We start from the raw sequence: 26,057 nt of genomic DNA, 5'->3' as shown, positions 1-26,057 counted from the left end.
GCAGCTAGAGGAGCTTCCTACTGTGATTTTCACAGTGAGAAGACGCCAGCGTCCATAGGAAAGCATTGAGAATGCTTTCCTATGGATTGGCTGAATGCGCGCGCAGCTCTTGCCGCGCATGCGCATTCAGCCAGGGATGTCAGAAGAGGGAGGAGAGTCCCGGCGCCGAGGGAGCCCGGCGCTGGACAAGAGGTAAGGGATTAACCCCTTCCTCCCCCTTCAGCGCCACGGGAGTGGGGGCACCCTCAGGGCACTATATAGTGCCAGGAAAACAAGTATGTTTTCCGGGCACTATAGTGGTCCTTTAAAGCACATCAGTTTATAAAGTAATGATTTCAATAAAAAGCAACAAAATTTTTCTAATACTCCTAAATGTACCGCTGTCAGAGAGCCAGGGAGGTTTTCTTCCTTTTCCGTTAGGAACACAGAAATGATCAAAGCGCTGGGCTGGAGAGAATCTACCTTCCCCACTTCTTAAATACTACAGCTCATGGAGAATCATTGGAAAGCAATAATCACATGACTGTGCATGTGCTCACGGCTCCAGCAGAGAGGCTTCCCAATGAGAAACTTTTGTTTGGTCAATCTACACGCACAGAATGAAAGTCTTGAGTCAGTGACAAGGGTGAGAGCCTGCAAACCTGCCGTCTGCAGCCTTTGCAAGACTTCTTTCCCTCCAAAAAAAAAAAAAATGGATGCATGTTTTCTTTGGAGATATATCTACTTAGCAACCAAAACAAAATCAACAGAGTTCATTTAAACATATAAAATAATCCAATATGCAGTTATGAGGCACTTCAAATCCACTGTCAGAAGAGATATCAGCCCCGCACTTCAGTGTAATGTTTGTCATTTAATTTGTGTTGCATATATATTTATTTTTTTTAGCCCTCCCCTTGTTTCTTTGCTTGTCATCTAGCTTTTCAAAACTGCTTTCATTAGATATGGCAGTCAAGATACTATAATCATCACTTTTTTTGCTCTTTAGTTGACAATGTTAAAATAGAATGAAAGAAAAAAAAATATTTATACCAGATCTTCCATATGCAACAAGGGTTCTGATTGGGTCGTCTAGAGAGGGTAACAAGGGGGTAACCCTACATTGAGCATCACATACCCCAGACAAAAATAAATAAATACTTCCTCAAAGGATAGCAGATGTTATATCCCACACCCATAAAACTTAAGTAAACTGTGTTAATTGATTAAAATGTCATGATAGTTAAATACCACTTAAAACTATGAGCAGTCTCATAGAGCAATAGAACAATTGAAAGATTTAATAGATGATACATTTCCCATGTATTTAACCCCTTAAGGACACACGACGTGTGTGACACGTCATGATTCCCTTTTATTCCAGACGTTTGGTCCTTAAGGGGTTAAATCTATTGATGGAAAGGTGAACTATAAGACTCCCTATGCATGGGTATGTAAATGAAGCCAAAGCTAGTTCTGGGACGGAGTCACTATCACTCAGGGCAGAAGGACACAATACAAACGTTCCTAAGTTGTTACTATGTCTAAGTCACCCTGTGCCCATTATAGGTGCAGGGTGTTTATAATGTGTTTGAATGTTGTAATTGTTTTCTGTGCTCTCCTGTCCTGCTGTATTTGTATTTTTATTGAATTGGCACTTTAAGTTACATATAGGAAGCATTTGGGACAGACCCAAGAAAGAAATAATGTTGTGTATGTTAGTTCCTTTTGGAATGATGTCCTGTGTGGATTTTTAGGGATCCCAGGCACAGAGTTGACGTACTTGTCGGCTGGCATCATGATCCCTCTAGCCCTGGGATAAATCAAGAGAGATAAGCATGAGGACTGCAAGTGCCTTTATAAAGGCAAAAGCAATCACTCCAAGCAGAGCTGCAGAGGAATAGGCAGAGGTGGTGATACCTGCCTGGAAGAAGGGCTGTAGTGGAACAGGCAGAGGGGACAATACCTGTATGTAAGGAGAGCTGCAGCCTGGTCAGGTGGCAAAACTCTGAAGAGACCCCAGTCAAGCTTCGGCAACTGGGGCTGAATTATTCAAGGGTCCCTGCTGCAAGCGACTAGGAAGCGGACTGGGTGGAGGTACTTGGTCGGAGTACAGGAGCTCCGTCACAAGTTCCAAAACTATGGGGATAAGTAATTTGAGAGCAAAGCTGTTTTGATTGTACAATTAGAAGGCAGTGATTAACAAGGTGAATTAGGACTTCGAGCTGCATAGTGGGCTATAATGCTGAAAACTAACCCCTTTCTTAGCACACCAGTGAAATTGAATTAGACATATTAAATTCAATCTAAATTCAGTCTTAAATATGAGGATATAAACCCTTCACAAACCTGAATACATTCCAAAAGAAGTATTGTTTTTTTAGGAAGAAATAAACCCTCCGGAAAAAAAACCAAATAGTAACTCCCTTCAGCAACTATGGCAAGAAGAGAATTAAATATTCTGGAAGAGGGAGTGACACTAAATTAAGTGCTAGAGTAGGAGGAAGGGAATAAATACATTTTAAAACAAATAAATAAGTAGAGCAAGCTGCTTACATTCATTGCTCAATGCCTAAAACCAGAGACACAGGAAATAGAAATATGATTTGTAAAAAAAAAAAAAGTTTTTATTTCTACTTATTTTACTTATGATAAGAAAACAGAAAATGCTTTAATTATATATATATTTCCATCTATAAAAGCAAATGTTAATGTGTTCATTGTTACTTACCTCTTCTTTTGAGGACTCAGAATCTAAGCACAGTGTAAGGTACATAGCAATATGAGGCATCCCATTAAGAAGTTCCTGGTGGTTTCCATACTCCTCTCCCCATACAAGCTTTGCCAGACTGCTCATTGGAGCCTGTGCATTTGTGTTTTGATGGGGTACTTTTGCATCAATGACAAGTGTTTCAAATGTTAGTTTTACCTAGAAAATTATAAAGTTAGAAAACAAAACATCGGGTTGAACTGAACACCATTTTACAAATGGTTTTTAGAGGTTTTTTTGAGAGTATAAAACAGTAAAGTACATCTACCCAAAGAAAGCCATGATTTCTTATTGAAATAAACTTGAAAATTAAAACCACTTTGATTAGTGAACATGCAGATGGGGAGACAGAATTAGCCTCTTCTGCACAACCACAAAGCAGATCAATGCATTATCATCAGTCATACAGGGCTATCTTATGTTAGATTCTCGCTAATTGTCAATGGCCGAATTTGATCAGCAGAAAAAAAAAAAAAAAAAATAATGAGGCTGTGCCCCCACCCAAACTATGTTATCCTCCTAGTTCATTACTGCCCTAATCTATAATAAAAATTCCAACATTATAAAAAAAAAAGCAATGACACCATGTTGCAAGACTCAATTATAAATATTAACAGAGCTAGTCAATAATGCACAATAAGTATCTAACACATTAAACATTGTAATGCATGCTACAGTGATTATAATACTGGGAATGTCCTGCCGACCTCTCAAGATAAGTAGTCAAACCACTTAAAAGCAGTTTAACAACTTACCTGGGGTCCGCTGGTTGCTGCCTCCTCTGCTGCTGGGCGCTCCAGCAAGGGGCTTCTGTTAACTTCACTAAGCAAAGTCCTAAGTTAAGCAAAGCCGACTAATTTGTGTCATCCACAACTCTCTCATCCAATTAGTGCCTCCCTGCATCTGGGGCAAAGCTCAGTGTAGGTAGCTTCTGGCAGTAGAAGAGGAGGTAGTCAGCACCTGTTTTGTCTACTAATGGTTGGGGTAGGCAGGGCACTCCTGGCACCATAACCACAAGAACAGGGTGCAGTGGATATGGTGCATGGAGTGTTCTTTTAAGGTGTAAAATCTTTACTAAACCCACTTCTACGTTTGACTGTTTAACAGAACCTCAGATTACTTTGTTACCTTGCTTTTTCATTTTTTAGGGGAGATGTATCAGGATGCAAAAATGTAAAAGGGGAGGAATCACCAATGAATTGCTGGTTCCTAGATTGAATGTCCCAGCTTTAGTTGTTTAAACCATTGTTTAATTTTAATCACTTTGATAACTCACCCTTCCTATAATTCAATGATGAATTAGTTACTTCAGTATATAAGCACAAGACCATGCTAGAATTTTGTATAGAAAACACCTATCAGACACAGCAAGCTCAAAACCCCCAGCATATTCACTTTACCATGGTATGTTTCTCTTGGCTATTAGTGTCCAGCTTCTTATGACTGGCCAGACAATATAGCCAGTGTGCACACTGTTTTTTCTACAAACTTAAAAAAAATATATATATATATATTAAAATTCCCTGAGGTACTATCACAGAAATCAGTCAGATTTCTGCCATTGACTGGAGTTCATTCACCGATCAAGAAATACACTGAGCTGTAACAGAGGCTTTTTGGAAAGACAAAGTGAGAGGAGGTAATAAATTTCAGTCTTCTTGTCAATGTGATGGTTTTACTGACAAGAGGAATTTTAATGCAGCTTTTACAACAATGCTCACCCTTCAGCCTTACATTCATCAACTAAATGCAAACAATGATTTGCTTAACACTCACATAATTGACCAAATGATGAGAAGAACTGTCTTTATTTCTGAGGAAATCACCCCACCCTTTAATTTGGGAAAGGTTTAAGAATCATTAAATTTCCTATTAGTCTGGTACACAGATTAAATGAATACTTAAGGCCAAATTTGATTACCTCGGAACCTAAAAAGTAGACCCTTGTTCATTGTATAAAACACTCTAAAATTAACTAATCAGAATTCTCCAATGCCAAAGTGTCTTTATTTAGACATAGAAAAGGAACAACCAAAACAGAGAATATGAGAAAGCGGAGAACAGACAAAAGTTTCACTCACTTGTGCCATTACAAAGAGAACCTACACCATTTGCACATCAGACTGACCCCACACAAGTGCAGTCCAGAACTGAAATGCCAGCAAGTCCTCTCTGCACGAGAGAACAGCCATCCCAGAAAATGGTTTCGGCCATCATTCATTATTGGTACGGTGTTAAAAAGCCAGTAATTTATGTCTCAGCCAACTTTGGTTTTCCTTGAAAGGAATACTCCAGTCTACTAAGGCACTTCAGTTTCTGCTGGAACCTACTCTAATTTCTGATCAGCAGAGATTAAAAAATAAATATCGCTGCTGCCATAAGACGAGAGCTGTCAATAAGATAGCCTGGAACACTTGGTTCCATGTTGTCAGTGTCAATCTCATCATGCTTATGGTGCATTGCAAGCAGTGTGCAGACCATGGAGCATCTCATCCTGGTGTGGGAGAGGCCTACCTGCAACTACAGTCAGATCCACTAAACAGTGCACTACTGGACACTTTGCAGGTAAGGACACTTCGGCAGTGTACTTTTGATGCATTGACCATACAAATGCAAACGCAGGTTTTTTTTATTAGACCAACAGAAATTTGCAGTGATGAGCTTTTGGGAGTTCCTCCTTTATAAAGTGTAAAGGATAATAAAAGTAGTGCTTTAGATTTGACAAATGGATGAACTCTCAAAAGCTCACAATAAAAAGGTATGTTTGTTAAAAAATTATAATTACTATAAGACACTACAATACCTCATTATTTTGCATATACATTACTGGACAAATATGGCAATTCAAATATCATCAAGCATATAATGCATTAAAAACAAATATACTGTAACATTTTACTTAGACAATCCCTTTCAGGGCGACATGAGTGTTTTATTTGCTTATGTTAACATTTAAATATATTATACCCTGCTATGTAAATGGATCACGCCGTTAACACACACAGCTTACCTGCATTGGGCCAGGGATGCATGATAAAACCCTCTCGATGTTTTCAGTGTTAACTTCCACATCGTTAACTGCAACTAAAGCATCTCCTATTGAAATAAAGAATAAGTTATATTTTCATTTGAAACTGCAGACACCTGTTTAGGGGATGCCTCATAGGCACCTAGCAATGGCCAAGCTAAAACACTAACAGTGTACATAATAAACCTCAGTGTAAATGTTATTATTGGATAGATTGGGTGTTAATTTATATATAAATGCAAACTGTTGTATTGTACAGTATGGCTGAATAAATGACCTGTCTAAAGCACAGAAGTTCAGTGAAAGCTTCACCATACTAAAGTACACCAAACTACCAGGGTTAATTGCGTTTATAAACCCGGATTATAGAAAGAAAAATACTGTACATGAAATATTGAACTTTCACTTACCAATGAGAATCTGGCCACTTTTGATTGCTGGACTGCTTGGAAGAAACCCGTGTACTACAAGTTTCTCATTGTTGGTTAACCTACGGGTTGAATCTTGCTCACTTTGTTTTTCGATTCTTTTACTGCTCTTTGAGGACTGATGAATAATACCAATAAGTTCCTGAAGCAGGTTTAATTTATCCACAGACCCACTTTCAACTAAATTGTTAGGATTTACATATAAGCATAGGTCTTTGTACTGATGATGCACCACTAGGCTTGTTTTGTGGTTGGAATTGTGTTTAAGAATGGATGTTGGTCCTGTCTGGCCATTATACCTAGTTGCTCCTTTTTTGCCATGGTTTTTCCTCAGTATTTTTGCAAGTTTTTTAAAATGTGTCTCAGTTCTCTTCTTATTCCTGACATCCTCTGAAATGATCTCAGCCTCATTTTCACAAAATCGAACATGGTTTCCAGCAGGTGGCTCCAAAGAAGGGGGAGGCAGGAGGGTTTTTTCCTCTTCTTCACTTAATTCGAGGTAGAAAAGTTCACCATCTTTTTGTATACTGTCCAACCATTCAGGTTCTAGATCACTAATGAGAAATTTACAATAACAATAATAAAGATTAACAACAAATTCACACATTATAAACATAAAAAAATAAAACAGTCACAATTCAATAAAGGCAGTCTACAAAAAAAAAAGTAAATAATGTCAATATTGAAGCTTAATCTTTAAATTGTGATACCTAATATAGTGAGATTAAAATGTATACCTAGACAAATCTTGCTTATGATGTGATATTCCTAAAGCAACCGTCTCTCCCCCCCCCCCCTCCTGGTTTTCCTTATGCAGTATGAGTCTTAACTGCCCACCCCAGTGGTGGATCCGGGGGGGGGGCAACAAGGCATTTGCCCCCCCTCACCCCCCGAGAAAACTGAGGGTCTCCCTCTCCCCTGCCGGCTAATGCAGAGGGCTGGCATTATCTAAGCGCCAGCCCTGCAATGTGCCGGCGGGGGGAGGGAGGGAGAGGACCCAGGAGCTCTTACCTGCAGCTCCTCCGGGTCCTACTTTCGTGAGCATGGAGCATTGCCGCAGTTACCACGGCAATGCTCCAAATCTCGCGAGAGTGAACTCTAGCCCTAGAGCGCGGGCTAGAGTTCACTGTAACCACCACTGGGACCACCAGTGATCAAAATATGACCCCCCTCCTCCCAGAAAGGGAAGAAGGGAGGGGGGACAAAAAGAATATATGTTTTAATTAAATTTAAATAAAAAAAAAAAAACAGATTAGAAAGGTCTTTTAATATTTTAATATAATATGTTTTTTTATTTTATTTAATTAATATGTATGTATGGGGGCAGTGTATGTGTGTAATAAGCAGGATAGGGGTTTAATTTTTTATAATCACACACACACTGCCCCGCCCCCACACACACACACACTGCCCCCCAATACATACACACTGCAAATATCACACACAAATACTGACCGACACATACACTGCCCCCCTAACACACACACACTGCACCCCTGACATATACTGCCGCCCTCACTCACACACTGCACCCCTTACACATTGCACCACTTACACACACCACTGCTCCTATGCCCTACTACAGCCCCATTTCCCAGCAGACCTCAGGTAAGTTGTCAAACTTATTAAACAGTTTGACTACTTACTCTGGTCCCGGCGCTATTGACACCATAACCGCTACACTGAGCTGTAGTGGTTATTGTGTCTGGATTACTTCTTTAAATAATCTACAAGTGCCCCTCCCGAGATCTCCCCCCCCCTTCATTTATATTTATTTTTTTACTTTCTTGGGCTGAATCTCTGTAACAGTGATGTTATTCTCTGACCATAATGTCTGCTATTGACCTTCAATTGGATTCATTGACTGACGGATTGTTGGTAAATTGCATTGGCAACTAAAACAGAACCTAGCTTACAATCCGCTCAATGTTAAGTTTTGTTAACTTTCAGATATTTACCACACTATGCATAAGGAAAAAGTAGCCCATACGGTTCCTTATGTATTCATGAAAAAGCTCAGGAAACAAAAGAAAAGATAGCTTCAGCTATAGTATATGGAAACAGATTAGAAAAAAAGGGTTTACTTTTTGGTGACAGAGCTGCTTTAAGCCAAGACGCTCCAATGTTTAGAATGGTATTCTCCATTCCGGGGTGTGACAATGCCGGTCACCTGAAGACTAACTAAAGCACAAACTACCATAAGCTTGTTTTTATCACCATGCATGCAAAAAGTAAAAGTGAATATACATTTGTGAGCAACTTAGCTTGTACAATTGAGTAATGCAAATATATACTACAGTACAATAGGGGAAATGCATTAAAGAAAAAGAAAAAAGAAAAAGAAAGATACAATGTAGACAAGTATAAAGTGAACAGAAAACTCTGAACATGAGCTTAAAGGGAAACTGTCACTTCTCTGCAATTTCTAGCACTGAATAAAACAATGAAAATCACTTATAGCTTGTGTGAACCTCTTTTTTAGGGGACGTGTAGTTTTCTTTTAAATTTATGACATCCCCAGGCACAGTCACCGCACACACTGCAAATCCAGAGGAGAAATAGAAAAATATTTCATCCCTCCTTTTTGCTTTGTTTTCTCTATGCTGACTGCCAGGTTCAAAGGATAGATCTGATAATGACTGACAGGATAAATATGTGTCAATTTCTACACTATATATATATATATATATACACACACACACTATTACACCTTTCACAGTTATTTGTTAAATATAAAGATAAGTAAACATAATAATAATAATAAAAATCCTAGGAAGTGCAAGTCCCTGTATAGTTTAACATTTAGACTACTTTTACACAAAACTCTTAGCAAGATGGCAAAAGTAATTTGCATCTAAAAAGGTATTGATACAATTCGATTATTTTCAAATCATTTTAAAACCACTTTTAACCCCTTCAGGACCGGACTGTTTTGGCCATGTTGTACGTTAAGGACCAGGGCTGTTTAAACACTTTTGTGTGTTTAGCTGTAATTTTCCTCTCTCTCATTTACTGTTCCCATACAAATTATATATATATATTTGTTCAAGACAAGAAGGGCTTTCTTTACATTATTTGTATCATGTAATATAACTTACTTAAAGAAAAAAAAAAAAAAGAAAAAAAAAAGGGGGTGAAAATTTTTAAAAACATGTTTTTTTTTACTTTTACTTAAAAAAATCTTTTACTTATCTACAAAAGCTAATGGAAAAAAAAAACTGCTAAATAGATTCAAAATTTTGTCCTGAGTTTAACCCCTTAATGACCAAACTTATGGAATAAAAGTAAATCATGACATGTCACACATGTCGTGTCCTTAAGGGGTTAAAAACACCCAGCGTTTACATGCTTTTTTGCGTAAGTTATAGTGCCATAAGTACAAGTAGGAAATTGCGGTTTCAAAATATGTATTTTTTAAATTTATCAATAGTGACATTGTAACACTGTTATCTATCATAAATCTCTGAATCACACCCCACATGTACTTTTTTTTTTTTTAAGTAGACAACCCAGGGTATTCAATATGGGGTATGTCCAGTCTTTTTAAGTAGCCACTTAGTCACAAACACTGGCCAAAGTTAGCATTTATATTTGTTTGTGTGTTAAAAATGCAAAAAACTATTATGAACGCAAACTTTGGCCAGTGTTTGTGACTAAGTGGCTACTAAAAAAGACTGGACATACCCCATTTGCAATACCTTGGGTTGTCTTCTTTTGCAAATGGTATGCCATCATGGGGGCAATTCTCATTCCTGGGCTACCATATGCTCTCAAAGGCAACATAACTTACCTGGCAATTTTCAATGTGAAAACATTTGACCCTTATATTTGACCCTGTAACTCTAAAAAACACTATAAAACCTGTACAGACTTCGATGAACACAAATATTAGTGTTTCAAAACAGTAAAACATATCACAACAATATCATCAATGAAAGTGCCGTTTGTGTGTGAAAAATGCAAAAAACGTCACTTTCACTGACAATGTCATTGCTGTGATATGTTTTACTGTTTTCAAACACTAATATGTGTTCAGTGAAGTCTCCCGAGCAAAAGAGTACCCCCCATGTACAGGTGTTAGGTTGTCAAGTAAAGTTACAGGGTTAAATATAGTGCTAGCAAATTAAATTCTCTGGATTTTCGGCCTTGGTTGTCAGGCAGGTCCACCAAATTGCAATCAATAAAATTAATTATGTAAAAATTTACATAAATATGCACATAGAATTTAAATATATATGCATATTTTTATATTTGAAGTCTACGTGTATATTTATGAAATTATTTATGCAATTTTGTATATGGATATATATATATATATATATATATATATATATATATTTTCATTCTAAGTGTATTTTGATATAAATATATATATATATTAATATCAAAATACAGTTGGAATAAAATTACATATATAAAATTTTTACAAATTTTTTATTACTTTTAAAAAGTGTATTTTTATTTACTTATTTATATATATATATATATATACACACACACACACACACGTGTGTAATTTAATTATAAAAGTGTATTTTTATATACATACATACATACATACATACATACATACACACACTTAGGTTGACATTGTGTATATAAGATTTATATAGATAGATATCGATATAGATATAGATATATATTCGGCGACCGGGTGAGTAAAAATTTCCGTTATGACAGTTTAGGACCGTCACCGGTCGTGAAGGGGTTAAAGAGGCTTTGGCTTTTTTTATTATTATTATTTCTTAACAATTATACTTTCCTCTTTACCAGTTGCCTTTATTTATATTTATTATATTTTATTATATTAGCTTTTCTGAGGAATTCTTTTGACTGATGGATTGTGGGTAAATTAGCTTAGCAACTAAAATGGAACTTTACTTAAACTACGCCCATTGCCAAAATTACTTTTTTTTTAGATAGACTAAAAAACGAAGGTGAACTTTAAAAATCAATGAAAAACAATGGGAACCAGGGGGGACAAAAAAAAAAAAAAGGATTACGTTTAAAAATAAAAGCTGCAAAGTGACAAACCCACTTTAAAGGCTCTGGAAGCAGATCCAACCCACTAATTTGCTTTTTTTTTTTTTTTTTTTTTTTTTTTTTAACAAGCCAGGCCTTCTGGATTTCCCTTGCAACTGGGTCCCTGTGGTCATATGCCCTGTATGTGTTCACTTGAAATAATTCTTTAACGTGTACATTAATTTCCATGGTACTGCAGTAAGGAATTCATTGCAGATGAATCTCTCCAATATTGCACTGCTTAATAACCTGCCTTTGTACTCAAAAACCTCAAATAAGAACTGGCACCCAACAGCCTGGAAGTGTAATATGTGTGTCATTCACACACCCCCTGCCTTGGTTACACCTTGAATAGCTGGCTTTTCTTTGTACTGAGCTTATGCACATGAGATTCTATCACATCTCTTCAGTCAGCAAGGGCTACTGCCACTCAGCGCTTAGCACTCTGCTTCACAGTGAGGGGAAAATTACACAGTAGATCAGGCTTCTTTTTTTAAACTATGGGAATAGAGACAGAAACAGCTCATATATGCATTTTAGTATTCCGTTGGTGCAAAACCAGCATTTACACAGCACAGTCTCCTTTCAATTGTGGCTTTCAGATCAGGGACTGAATAAACAAGCATATCCACAAGAACTGTCGCATTCTTTTCAAATGTTCAACATGAATGACATCTCTCTAATTCCACCAAAGTTTTCTCCCTTACAATCACTGGACAGGATGCTGAAAACAAGAAAGGGCCATATTCTTTGTATTTAGGAGTACAAAGAACAATTATATTCAGGTTTTTGTCCAGTAAAGCTTCTTCGTATTAGACACATTTTTACCACGATTTAAAAGCTCAAGAGAATTCTTTGACATTTTAAAGATAACATTACACAGAACAGAATGTATAAATCCTATTAAAATAAACGTTTGTCTTTCTTATTTCAAATAACTATTGACATTTGTACACTAATGAGCACATAATTTGCAAAAGGCCTTCAGATTCATATGAACCCAAAAGGAATCCAGTTTACCATAAACGTGAATAAAGATTTTCATAGTAAAACTGGATTTAGTGTGAAAGCACACATTGGATTTATACACCAAGCAGCGAGTTGTTAGGGGAGATGTTCTTCCATCACTGTTACAATGATAAATGTACATAAAGCAACCAACAGAATGCAATATTTTTTTTTTATAAATATCTAGTAGGATTTTATCTGTGGATTTAACCTCCTTTAAGGACACAGACTCGGTTTGCTTGCTTTTCACTTAAGGACAGCAATTTTTGCCGTGTGTGTTCAACAGCAATTTCCATCTTTCTCATTCATTGTTCCAACACACATTATATACAGTTTTTAAAGGACAAAAAGGGCTTTCATTTGATGCAAAATATACATAAATGTTCATTATTTAAAAAAAAAAAATTGTTGTGGCAATCATAATGTATGCATAATTAATGCCGCTTAAGAAAAGTAAGTCCTGATTTACAGTGTAGTATTTTAGTTTGTATTTGTTCACCTGTACAAAAAATAAATAGTAGTATTCGGTGTGGGTGATTTGATGGAAATATCACTGTAGCAGTCTAGCAGTTCAAATTACCCCTTAAATGAACATCATTTGTGAAAGTAGACACACAGGGTAATAGGATTCTATTTTTCACATATGTTACATGCACATTACAATTATTGGTTTCTTTCTTAAACCTGATAGGTGCTACTGTCTGCTGAGTAGGTGCCCACTTTTGAAACTCGTGTCAAAATACAGGGCTAAATTTTTAACTGCCTACTGCAGTTTATAAATAAAGAAAAGGCAAGTTGGGAGGCGTGGTCGGCCGTGAGCAAGCTGGACGTGTCCGGGTTAAGCTCCGCTGGGACCATGAGGCCAACAGCTTACAAAAGCTAAGAAACACAGATTTTAAAGCGGTGACTTACGGGGGAGCTGATATGGATAAGCGTGCCCCCCGAGAAAACAGACCAAAAAGCTGACTGAACAGGGTGCCAAGGTGTCAGACTTGTTTGCGGCCTCCTGCGCCATGTGGCTGGGCGCCCAAAATGGCAGATGGGAGAGCCTGGTGGCTCCACGCTTGCCCTCCAACCCGGGGATGGCGGTAGCTCCCGAAACTCCGGAGACTAACACCACGCAGATCCTGGCGAAACTTACCTTGCCATGGAGATTGCCAGGAACACCAACTATGTGAAAGCGTAGATCCAGGTTTTCGGCGTGAGGATGGCGGTACTTGAGCAGCGAGTGGAGTCCACGGCTGTGGCCCACAATGCAGCTGCTGCTCAGATTTACAGACTGCCATCCAGGCTGGCAACGGTGGAGTCTGCTCTGGACGACCTGCGAAATAGATCCCGGCGGAGCAACATCAGACTTCGTGGCCTTCCAGAGCAGGAGGGTGAAGGATCGCTGATAGAAGTGGTATCTACTATCTTTAAACCACTGTTCCCTGAAGTGCCGGAACACCAGTGGCACATTGAAAGAGCCCATAGAGAGCTCCGGGCAAAACGGGCAGATGATAAACACCCGAGAGCACTCATGAGACGTATCAGGGAGGGCCCGATCAGGTATAAAAGGCGCAGAATTGGCCTTTTATCAGGTTCTGACACCAGCCACCCTACAGAAAAGGAGTATGGCGTCCAGTAACAGAGCTGCTGCAGAAGCACCGGGTAAAATACGCCTGGGGATATCCCTTCTGGCTGCTGGCATTTAAGGATGGACAATACAAACAAATAGTAAGTAGGCACTTCACAATCAGTAAACAATAAGTATGATAAGTGGATAGTGTGACCCTCCTGTTGAGAGAGAATATGGCTTTGAGCCCGGTGCCTCATGTCCCTGGCCTCTCTTCTCTGCATTTGGGGGACGCGGCCTGGCACAGGTTTGGGTACGGAGTGGAGGGAACCCTTTTTGTGCTTTCTGTTCCCTGCTCATTACAGGAGCAGTTGCTCTGCGCTAGTCTGGTTAGGGCCTGAGGGTTTTCTTCCAAGGGGAGGACATAGGTATGGTCACGGGCTGCAAGCTCATCTTCCTATAGCTGGTCTCGGGCGGACTACGTGGGACCTCATGAGGGTGGGCCAGAGGAGGTCATGTGGAGCTCTGGCAATGGAGTCATACCATTGTCTCCCTCACAGCGCTAAACGACGGATAACGTATTAGTAAACATGTTTCACACAATGTATTGGTTGTCACACAAGATGTGCCTTAATAGGTTGGTCAGTGTCCCCGCTGCTCCGGAGCTCTTTAGATGTTCTGGAGGAGATGGGGCAAAACCCCTATAAAGCCTGGCTATAGGTAAGACCAGCCGATTTTTGTATAACGTGTTTAGTTTCTTTCTTCTTTCTACCCTTTTTCCTACCCTGATCACACTACCCTTGGGGGGGCCTTGTGGTGGTCTTCCGCGTCCCATAGGCGGGGCGGACAGGATAAGTTATTACATACCTTTATACAATATGCAGGCCTTATCGATATCTGGAGAGCTCACCATCCTGACGACAGCAATTACACATTTTATTCGTCTCCCCACGACACACATGCGAGAACCTAAAGTACCTAAAGTATCTGAATCAAGGGTGGGTTCCATAACTTGGTCAGATCATGCGGACATTTCCCTGACACTGGATAAACTGTACGTAGCGTCCCCTTGGTCTTGGAGATTGAATACCTCTTTGCTTCAAGATCCAGTGATAATCGAAACAATTTGGAAAGAATTGAACGAGTATTTTGCTAGAGAGGCTGAGTCGGGCACGCACGTCGTCTCTGCACCAGACCTACAGGGCGTGGTGTATCACCAAATTAATATAAATATTACACAAGGTTCGTCTACATTAAAAGGTATTTATTTAGAAGACAACAACACAATACTATAAATGTATCACAAACACACAGCCCAGACCCACAGAGCAACAACCCTTTTAAATCTATCTATATAGTAATCCCCTTCCCCACACGTTTGATCTCACCCACGGTTAGGCCTTCACATCTAGTAATGGCTCACTGCTGCAAGTCCAACATCACATCCACCAAGGAAGAAAAGGAAGCAATAGACTGATTTCCTGCCTGGCCTTATGTTATATGCTCTTAGTTGAGATGATGTGTTTTACATCACATCCTGTTCATGCATCACTTCCTTTAGCAATTGTGGGAGGGAAGGAAAGATTCTTAGCCGTCCCACCTAGTCTTTGTTTAAGGAAGTCCTGAAAGGAAGATAAATGATCATGTAAGGAAGACAAGTTACCACACAGGGATTCTGGACGGCCTGTCCAGATCCCAAACTAACCTTGCAGGGATACCAGGAGGAGGAGGTAATCAATGTCTCCCCTCCCCAACCAATTTCCAGCCGGGCTCTGGGGATAGTGGATGGGACTACCATACCCACTGACCCCATTCCAGCAAAAGAGCTGGCATCAGGGCAGAGTGCTGCTGGCCTCTGCCCTCCCCTTTCTCTTTGCACAGGGCCTGACTACCTGCAGGACACCCAAGCAGAAGCGCTGGCAACCAGGTAGAGCACATTTAGCCCCTGCCCTTCCCTGGTCCTTAATCCAGGAACTACCAACTCTCCCCACTACACAGCTGTACCGATGAATATAGGACTGAGACCGATGACAGGAGTCACCAGGTCCAGTCATTGCTTTTTGTGGGTGGGCGACTCGACTAACTCAGGTACTGACCGACAGAAGGTAAGGTACCTGGTTACTCTCCCCTGGAAAGGGAAGATGTGTGACAAAAGCAACTTTGCCACTGGTATTTGGAGGGTCCTGTTTGCCAGCCTCCTACCCTGGGACTATAGGCCCTGTGATAACCCATATTCAAAAGTACTGTTTCTGCCATCTTAAATTGTCCAGCAGTGTTTTGTCGTCGAGTGTATAAAACTGTTTTGGGCATGGGACCATGTGCACGGTGGGGCAAAAATAAGACTTCCAGGAAATTCCTGAACCCCTGAACCGATCTGGATATGTTGTTCACCCAGATCGTGGCTATCAGGGGATGTGACTGTGGGGATATGTAGTATTTTGGGGTACTTTTTGGGGTTTGTAAAAATGTATGTTTTTTCTGCTTAAAGTTAATTGAGTTAGTCCATTGTCTTTGTTAATTATATCACAGACAGAGGGGAGGACCTTGCTGACTGTATTACAGTAATAATTATTGTTCCCATTGGTTTATGTTCCTTGTGTCCCTGTGTTCCATCAGGTCCAGGGGGTGTGCCCCTGGCCTGAAACTCTGTATAAAAGAAATGCAAGTTGCTCAATAAACCAGACCTTCTTACCCTCAACTCGCAGCCTCGTCTCGTGTTGTAGGGAACAGCAATAACTGCTATATCCCTGCTAGCTCTTGTAAGAGCTCTCTTCAGCTATACAGCTATACTCTCCTGGAGGAGAGGTCCTTCCAACACGGTCCTGGATCCAGAGATTGGACCAGGGTGGGAAGGAGACGCGAGACCCAAACCAAGCTATGGCGGTTCGTGGAGTCTGCAGCGCTTACAGTGTCTGGTGCAGTGCTGGTGGTCCTTGAGAAGCACTGGGAGCATCTGTCGGCAGAGGTACCCAGCCAGGTTACAGGGAGCTCCGTTACACTCACAAACTAGACTAGCCCCAAGAACTCTCCAATACGGCCTACAGGACTGTCCACCTCCCGTCAGAGATGCTCGGGACAGCTGCCCTCGGCATTTTAGTGGCGCAAATCGTTAAATTACTCCATGAATGCACACTGTTTGCAAATGTGGACATGACGGGTAAGCACATGATTTTGAGCTTCACTAAGGTGCCCTTTTTCCATCATTCTCCCCCCCCCCCCCCCCAAGTTTGTGGTACTATTTTTTATTTACATTAAAGTGGGGGTGGACCCAGGGGCAAGCCCTGTGGGGGTGGACCCAGGGGCAAGCCCTGTGGGGGTGGACCCAGGGGCAAGCCCTGTGGGGGTGGACCCAGGGGCAAGCCCTGTGGGGGTGGACCCAGGGGCAAGCCCTTGGAGGCCCAGACCTTGAGCTGTGTCAGGGGGCCCACAAGTTCTGATGGTAGCCCTGCCTAGGTCTATGCTTACACTAACTGCCTATCTGCCCTAACATTACTCTTACTCTAACCCTACACTAGTCCCAATTCGAAAACAGCTTTAACTCTAACCCAGCATTAGTATTATTTTACTGAATTTGGCATCAACATCAGCATAAATTAAAATCTATTTCTGTTGTGAGGCTTCAGTGCCAGTGATGGCTAAGGACATACAGGAACGAGCAACGCCTAACCTTCCTGCAGCTTCACTCTGGGACCTTAGGCTGCAAGCTGGATCCAGAGGCAGGCCTGGGTTGGAGGTCAGTTCAATACATCCAGACACTTCCATAGCCTAGGTCCTTGCTAGGAGGGAAAACCTGGGCATAAAGCCCTGGTTGACTGGTGTAGCGGGCAGGGGGGAGGGGTTCAGGTTACAAGGGCACATTACAAGTTGCACAGAACAGTGGCAGGGCATTGATTGTGCAAGGAAGAAGCAGGTAAATATGAAGGGAAAAAAAAAATCAAATCTACCTGCTTTTTCAGCCTGCGCAGTTATCTATTTCATTTGCACGGATCTCTTGATTCTACTGTATAGAGGCAAGTTTATTTGTATGAATTAAACTGGGGGTGGAGGGGGGATGGGGGGGAGGTTATGGAACATGCACAGCTCTCCCACCAAAAACAACAAGAGAACAATGCTTAACTGACGATGACCAGCCAATTCCGGGGGGGGTGGGGGGGGTTGGGGGTCATATTTGCATTAAACAAAAAAAATGTATCAGTCACGGTGGGTTTACTCACATTTAAGAGAGTAATGTACGGTCATTCTGGAGTGGCATTCTGTTGGACTCACTGAATATTTCCCACACAATGTTAGGGCACATGGCACAATACACGGAGTTCAGTTTTGATGATCTATCATTCTCTGGTTGTTAAGTCAAACAAGAAAAAGCCTAGTGTAGCCCTCTCCAAAAGCTCCTCTCTCATGATGATTATATGAAGTTCAAATCATTTGTTGCCGGGGAAGCATGTAAAATATTGCAATCCAATCGACTGTACAAATCTCTAGCAGAGACAAGATTAATGTTGTCTATACCTAGACTAAATGTGTGTATGAGTTCCAGACATGACCTCTTGCCCAGTTACCATATTACATGTGTTAAAGATTTCTGTTATGCTCATTAAATAAATGCCAGTAAAATGTGCAATATGCTTGTGTTGTATGACAAAAGAGCAAGCAATAAGGGAAATGGGTAACTTTTTACATTCACGAAAAGGTGTTTCTGTATAGCAGCCAACATAGGAGGCACTTTGGATTGATGTCGAGTTCTAAAGTTTGGCTCCACAATATTTTTGCATGAGCATGCAAGATTTGATTTCACAATAAAATAAAGGCTTACCTTTAGCGGTTACTGTGTGCATTGTTTATGAAGTGCAAGATTTTAAAAGTTTCTTCCAGATTTTGATTGAGGCTAATCATAACTTACCACAATGTGATCACTTTGTGCACATTATACTACTTCTCCACATCAAATGTATTATGTCCATGCCAAGATGAGAGCCTGCAGGGTTTTAACTGTAGAATTTACAGTGCTTATAATTTAATGCCTAAGTTACCAAGTCTACACAGAAAAGCCATTTAGAGACCAAAAAGAACTCCTATGTGCCCCCAGAACAGTTTTACTTCTTACTTGGGGTGTGCAGTGCTCAGCAGAATGATCAGTTGATGCTCTCAGCCAATGTGCTAGTGTTGCACTGTAGCCTTAGTGAAGGAAAGCCTACAAAAGCTCCTGCATAGGAGCCTCTGGCTTCCCATCATTGGTAGTGGCGGTGGAGAGCGTTACCCTGCAGAGCCCCAGATAAGAAGTCAAACTTTTTAAAAATGACTGGACTCCTTATAAAGGGATAGTACTAGGACATGCCTAACACCATGATCACTGTAGTGTGTTATGGTGCTTGGAGTCTTCTTTAACCCCTTAAGGACACATGACATGTGTGACATGTCATGATTCCCTTTTATTCCAGAAGTTTGGTCCTTAAGGGGTTAAAGGACCACTATAGTGCCAGGAAAACACTCGTAGTGCCCTGAGGGTGCCCCCACCCTCAGGGACCCCCTCCCGCCGGGCTCTGGGGAGAGGAAAGGGGTTAAAACTTACCTTTCTCCAGCGCCGGGCGGGGAGCTCTCCTCCTCCGATCCTCCTCCTCTCCTCCCATTCAGCTGAATGCGCACGCGCGGCAAGAGCTGCGCGCGCATTCAGCCGGTCTCATACGAAAGCATTATCAATGCTTTCCTATGGACGCTTGCGTGCTCTCACAGTGATTTTCACAGTGAGAATCACACAAGCGCCTCTAGCGGCTGTCAGTGAGACAGCCACTAGAGGCTTTGAGGGCTGGATTAACCCATTTATAAACATAGCAGTTTCTCTAAAACTGCTATGTTTAAAAAAAAAATGGGGTAACCCTAGCTGGACCTGGCACCCAGACCACTTCATTAAGGTGAAGTGGTCTGGGTGCCTAGAGTGGTCCTTTAAGCTTTTTTTCTTAGATTACACAAGACTACATAACTAAAAAAAAAATGAACTTGGAACATAAACTACAAAATGACGAACACCTAAGGATAATTCAACTATAAATATTAATTAATAAGACATTGCACACATCCAAGGCACTTTAGCTCCCTAAAAAGTGTTTTAGTGGTGACTAGTAGGTCCCCCTTATCCCAACTCATACCAGTGTCTATTTTAAGAGAAAGATCAGAACTTTTATGAATGGGTTTCCCCATCAAGCTGACAGCCGGAGGGCTTCTTGCTTCATAGGGATGCATTCGAATTTTTTTTCCCCTAAAGAACCTACAGCGAAACAGACGGTGCCTCATGTAACGTGCGAAGAGCACATGAAATCAAGTACCTGAAGACTGAAAGATAAAAACCCACTTTGGGTAAACATGTGATTTACATGAAGTCGTCACCTGGGCCAAAGCATCCAGTTCACTATGCAAGGACTTATGTATGGATTCTAATGTTTCATCGAGGTCTAGATTACAAATAAAGGCAAAAGTGCAAAGTACATAAGTGACACATATGGGTGTAAAGATGGGCTTTGTTATATAAATATATATATAAAAATAATAAAAAAAATAATAATTCCTAAATAGTCTGTGGTACTTTCCTTGTAATTCTATAAAAGGGCTATGTACTGGTTAATGGCTGCCAGGTCACATTACCTAGACTAACAGTACAGTAACTTAATACAGGCACAGAATGCTGCTCACGAGCTCCAGGTAAGCCATACTTGTAATAATACTCTCAAACAAACTCAACAGATTCCCTTACTAATGTTTGTTTGTGATTACCACACTTTTAAGATGCATCTTAGAGATAATACAAAACAAACACATGAACCCCCCAAAATTTGTCCACCAAGAGATACAAGAACCTGTGTGCCATTCACATCCCATATAACTCTTGTGCAACTGCTGTCTACCACAAACGTCTATGCGTAACCTCATTCATGAAATATATGAATGGAGCTACTTAAATCAATCAGTAGTTGTTCAGCACTTCAGCTGCTGCATTTTTTTTCCATTTTTAACTCCGAATAACTTTTCACAGCAATATTTGTTTAGTTTAGTGATCATTTGACCAATGTAACCCCATAGTTAGTTGAACCTTATCCTCTTCCAAGACAGTGTTAGATCTATTTTATGCCCTCCGACACTTATCTGAATACAAGTATTACATGGAAGTAACACTGTGAATGCGGCATAGAAATGCTTGCATTAGCAGTCTGGTTATACAGCTTATGGTTCTAGCAGTCCCTCAAACCATTTCACATTTAAAAGGCTGCCTCAATGTAGCTAGTTTTTGAAGCTGTTAAAATGAACACTAAGCACCGAAATCACCAGAAGCTTCCTCATTGAAAACGTTTGAAAAGGTCTTCAAAGGTCCATTTGGTGTCATCACATCCAGAATTATTACACCAAACACTGGTAATGCTTCTCATTCAGATTCAGTGCTTCTCTTTGAGAAGCTTTGGATTGGGAGAGTATAGATACTACCATACATGTGGCAGGTCCTCGTGCTTGATGATCTCATTGAGGGCAGAGTGGCTGTTAAGACGAGACTGCCATGCTTCTGGATTAAAGATTAGTATATTAGCGTTCAGGGTTTTTTTGTTTTGTTTTTTTAAATAATTTTAAGAGTGAGGGGCTAAATACAATAAACAAAAGGAAAAACTAAAGGTTAAAAACATATTTTGAAATTGAGAAGATTCCTTTAACATAAAATAATCTTATCACCCCAAAGGTAAGATCATCAATAAATAAATAAAACCTATGACTGTCACAATTTCCACAACAAGAAAGACTATATAGCATGCTATATAGCCCAGCAGGTTTGGTAGAGTACCTAAACCTACCCTTCATGAGTTTAAATTAACAAAACTGATTTAGGAAGCCAATAGAAAGTTCTTATAGGGATACGGATTTCTTTTAAAAACGTGTTCGTACAAGTATCATTCAGTCTGCAAAAATGCAGCATAAACAAAGACTAAAATACCCATTTAGTTTACCATTAGAAATCAATTTCCCAACACATTTCAAACACAGGAAATTATTACAAAAATCATTTATTTTCATGAAATAGTTAATGGCTTGGCTATAATTAAATATAGCTTGTAGGTACGAAACAATTCAGACAGTGTTGCATACCAATACGTGACTATCCCTACTCACAGCAGGGAGTCTCGGGTATCAATCGATCACTGGGGCTCCCCTTTGTCAGGCTGACTGATCAGCTGCATGCATTGCTCAAAGCGAGAGCTGCATGCAGTCCTTTAAAACCCTACAGCTGAGCAGATTGCCCTTGACTGCGGTATTTACTGGACTGGCAGGTGCTCAAAGGAGACCCCAAAGGTCTGTACAGACCCTAAAAACAAAAAGTCTCCCAGAATGGCCCCATGCAAATTGTTATCAGTGATGGGCTTTGCCAGCTGCCCAGCACCAATCACAGTGTAATTGGCATGCCGCAATTTCAGCATTACAGGGATATGTCTGTAATGCTGAAAACAGCAAGTATATGGCAGCAACATACCCCCTCTTCTGTTTTAACTAAAAAAAAAACATAAGCTGATATCAGCAGAGAGTTTCCCTGATAATAGGGATCTGGGTATGGTAGGGTTGGTGTACGGGTTAATCCAGTTATATGGTTAGGGAAGTAATACAGTAGGGGTAGTATAGGATTAGAGTTAACCACCAAAACTTAATTTAGATCCCAGACATATGAGGCATTTAAAGGGACACTCCAGGCACCCAGACCACTTCTGCTCATTGGAGTGGTCTGGGTGCCAACTCCCACTACCCTTAACCCTGCATGTGTAATTATTGCAGTTTTTCATAAACTGCAATATTTACATTGCAGGGTTAACTCCACCTCTAGTGGCTGTCTATTAGACAGCCACTAGAGGTCACTTCCTGGGTTCTAGCACAGGTTTCCTGTGCTAGAGCGTCGCTGGACGTCCTCACGCTGTGTGAGGACCTCCAGCGTCGCTCAAAACCCCATAGGAAAGCATTGAAATGATTTTTCAATGCTTTCCTATGGGGAGACGTAATGCGCATGCGCGGCATTTCCGCGCATGCGCATTAGGTCTCCTCGGCCGGTGAGCGAGATTAGTCTCGCCCACCGGCCGACGTAATCATTAGGAGGAGCGTCGCGGAGGCGGAGACAGCGGCGAGGGACATCGCCGCTGTCCCAGGTAAGTGACTGAAGGGGTTTTCACCCCTTCAGTAACCGGGGATTGGTGGGTGGGAGGGAGAGGGACCCTCCAGTGCCAGAAAAACGGATCGTTTTTCTGGCACTGGAGTTTCCCTTTAACAATCAGGACTGATAAAGTACCGGTAATCTATTTTAAGCCGATTTATTTAGTTGCACTGGATTTGTAATTATTATCAGGAGCAAACAATCTGGGAGGGTGTGGAAATGTTTTTACTTGCCATTTTAAACATTTCATTTACAGTTAATGCTGTGTTAGGTGTACATATAAGATATTAAAATAAATCCCTTTTCTGTCCTTTAAAAAGAAAGAAAAAAAAATAAACTCAATATATAACATGTACTGAGGCACTAAGAGAAACCTCTAAATTACTTTGGAACAAACTCCATCTTGTTTTTGTTGAATGTGCATGTGTGGCGAATGCCGCAAGCACATTAGGCCCTCCCTGCTGCAATGCTTTCCTATGGGGATTTTCTTGCCGGTGGGTGTCTTCATGCAGAGTGTGAGGATGTCCAGCATCAGTTAGGTGACCAAAAATCACCAAGCAAGCAGGAAGTACCTCTAGTGGCTGATTGACAGCCACTAGTAGTTATATAGTTATTGACGTTTCTCTAAACCTGCAAAGATTTACATTGCATGACCAAGGGGGAGAGGGACATTGCACCCAGGCCACTTCATTGAAATTAAGTAGTCTGGGTGCTTATAAGTGTTCCTTTAACCCCTTAAGGACCAAACTTCTGTAATAAAAGGGAATCATGACATGTCACACATGTCATGTGTCCTTAAGGGGTTAAAGGAGACACTCAAAGCACCATCATCACGTTAAGGCAGTGCACACTGTGATAAAGATTTACAGGTACATAAGTCACTTCATGAGACAACTGCCTATATCAACTGCAATATCCACAATTCATAGGCAAAGCTGAGACCATGCAAGTTTATAACAGTTCACAAGCAGATTCCCTCTAATTCAAGTCTTTTTTGACAGAGATATTTTAAATACACACTGGGTGGCACTGGCCCCTTTTATACTGTATTAATAAATTAATCGGTATAAAAAATGTTTACATTAATAAAAGAATGGTTCTGGCATTTACCTGGAATGGTAGATCTGATAATCCATTGTCATTAAATGACACTTTGATACTATACTGGTGTTTACAGATACAAGACACAAACCTTGCTTCAGCATACACATTACCCAATAAAAATGAAAGCCCTATTAAAGTAAATGGGTATTCCATTGTATCATTCCTTTTTGCAGTACAGGGTTAGTGAGGTGTTAGATGATAGTATTACCTGGAGCAGCTGCTGCAGTCAGTGTAAGATGATGAGCGGGTGTCTACTGACTGACTGTCCCAGCCTCCTCCATCTTCATCCCCTTCCTGCTGCTGGGGCATCCTACCCCCTCTGGCATCCATGTCCTGACACCTGCCACTGCTGTGTGTTACATCCACCTAGTACACACCAACCAGCCAATATCACACACAGCTAGCATGTCCCAGCTCTGCCATGACAGTGAGTATATAGGTATTATCCATAACACACTCTCACTCAGTCCAGCATTGCCCCCAGACACTCAGCACGCAGTATGTCCGGTCAGAGAGGGCTCCCAGGGGCCCATAGTAATGGCTGCACACAGGATCCCGAGCAGCTCTCACTCCTCCAAGTACATCACCAGCGCGTGTGTAGCAACAGCCCCAGGTAAACCGATCTGCCTCTCTCTGGGCTCCGGGCTCGGTGATTGGCCGGATGGCAGCACGTGTCCTGGGCGGGGCCGGGCCTTCTGGGGGATGGCAGGCAGTCTACTGGCTGAGAGTGGACCTTGTCCTCAGTCTCCCAGACTGCACTGCGATCCTCAGCATCAAGCTACCATGGCAACGGCGGGGTCACGTGGGGCAGTGCGGGAGAGTCAAACAAACCTAAACAAATGGCTTGAAGATGAAAACACCAAGACCCGATATGTGATGGTGTATTCACTAAACTGCGAATTATCAACAACTGAAAACGGAAACATTTAGACCACAAAGAATGATATATAAATATTCTCCAGCTCAGCTCTATGGTTTTACTGCTGGTTTTAGATATTTGTAGCTGTCCTACTTGTGTTTGTATTATAAAACTCTATATTCTAATAAATTGCTATTACTATCCACGACCATTTCCCGTTTAATATAGAGTCTTAATATTTACTAAGCAGCAGACTGTAGAGAATTGAATGCCGAACTGCAAAATTAAAGGAACACTTCAAGCACCATCATCACTACAGACTGCTGCAGTGGTTATGGTGCCAGGTGTGCCCTGGGTCCCTTTCAAGGGTAAGTAGTCAGTTTTTGAACAGTATTACAACTTACATTGGGCTTTGCCAGCGCCCATCACATCCAGATCCACTGAAGGAAACCCTGCTGTGCAGGACCAATTCATGGGCTGAGAGTGCCAAGGAGTGCGCTCAGCCAATCAGCTAAGCCCTGCACCCCCGACTTCCAGTGGACTCTAGGTAAGTTGTCAAACTGTTGTAAACAACTTAAAGGGACACTCCAGGCCAGGCCCGGACTGGCCATCGGACATACCGGGCAAACGCCCGGTGGGCCGCGATGGCCGTGGGGACGAGGCCGGCAGGGGAGATCACAGACACACACAGCACCCAGACACACAGCACCCTCAGACACACACATCACCCAGACTCACACAGCACCCAGGCACACACACAGCACTCAGACTCACACAGCACCCAGACACACAGAACCCAGACACACAGCACCCTCAGACACACACAGCACTCAGACTCACACAGCACCCAGACACACATAGCACCCAGACACACACAGTACCCAGACACACAGCACCCTCAGACACACACAGGCAGTGTTACAGGCGGCCGCCAGCTGGGGAGGGAGGGAGGCCGGAGAGAGGACCGGCGGAGCTGCTCCGCCGGGTCCTCTCGCAGCAACGCTCAGATCTCGTGAGAGTGAACTCTAGCCTGCAGGCTAGAGTTCACTCTCACCACTGGACCACCAGGGAAGGATGGCAGCACGGCACCCCCCTCCCCCTCCCAGGCAGAGCGGATTCCCCCCCCCCCCCCCCC

General features: G+C 41.5%; 1 protein-coding gene across 2 annotated transcripts in view; it reads right to left on the bottom strand.

The window, feature by feature from the left end:
- INTU (inturned planar cell polarity protein) overlaps window positions 1-26,057 on the bottom strand; it is a 57,706-nt gene that overhangs the window by 23,734 nt on the left and 7,915 nt on the right. The window contains exons 1-4 of one of the 2 annotated variants that reach the window (XM_063460071.1): window positions 24,272-24,516; window positions 6,188-6,759; window positions 5,760-5,845; window positions 2,711-2,908 (exon numbers count right to left, since the gene is read on the bottom strand). In XM_063460071.1, the coding sequence (XP_063316141.1) occupies window positions 2,711-2,908; window positions 5,760-5,845; window positions 6,188-6,759; window positions 24,272-24,393 (978 nt within the window). In that variant the 5' untranslated portion in view covers window positions 24,394-24,516. Of the gene's footprint in view, window positions 1-2,710; window positions 2,909-5,759; window positions 5,846-6,187; window positions 6,760-24,271; window positions 24,517-26,057 lie in introns of those variants that run through there. The other variant, XM_063460072.1, reaches the window with a different exon arrangement.

Source organism: Pelobates fuscus, chromosome 6, assembly GCF_036172605.1.
Source record: "Pelobates fuscus isolate aPelFus1 chromosome 6, aPelFus1.pri, whole genome shotgun sequence".
Classification (NCBI taxonomy): Eukaryota; Metazoa; Chordata; class Amphibia; order Anura; family Pelobatidae; genus Pelobates; species Pelobates fuscus.
This window is presented reverse-complemented; position numbering and strand designations above follow the sequence as displayed.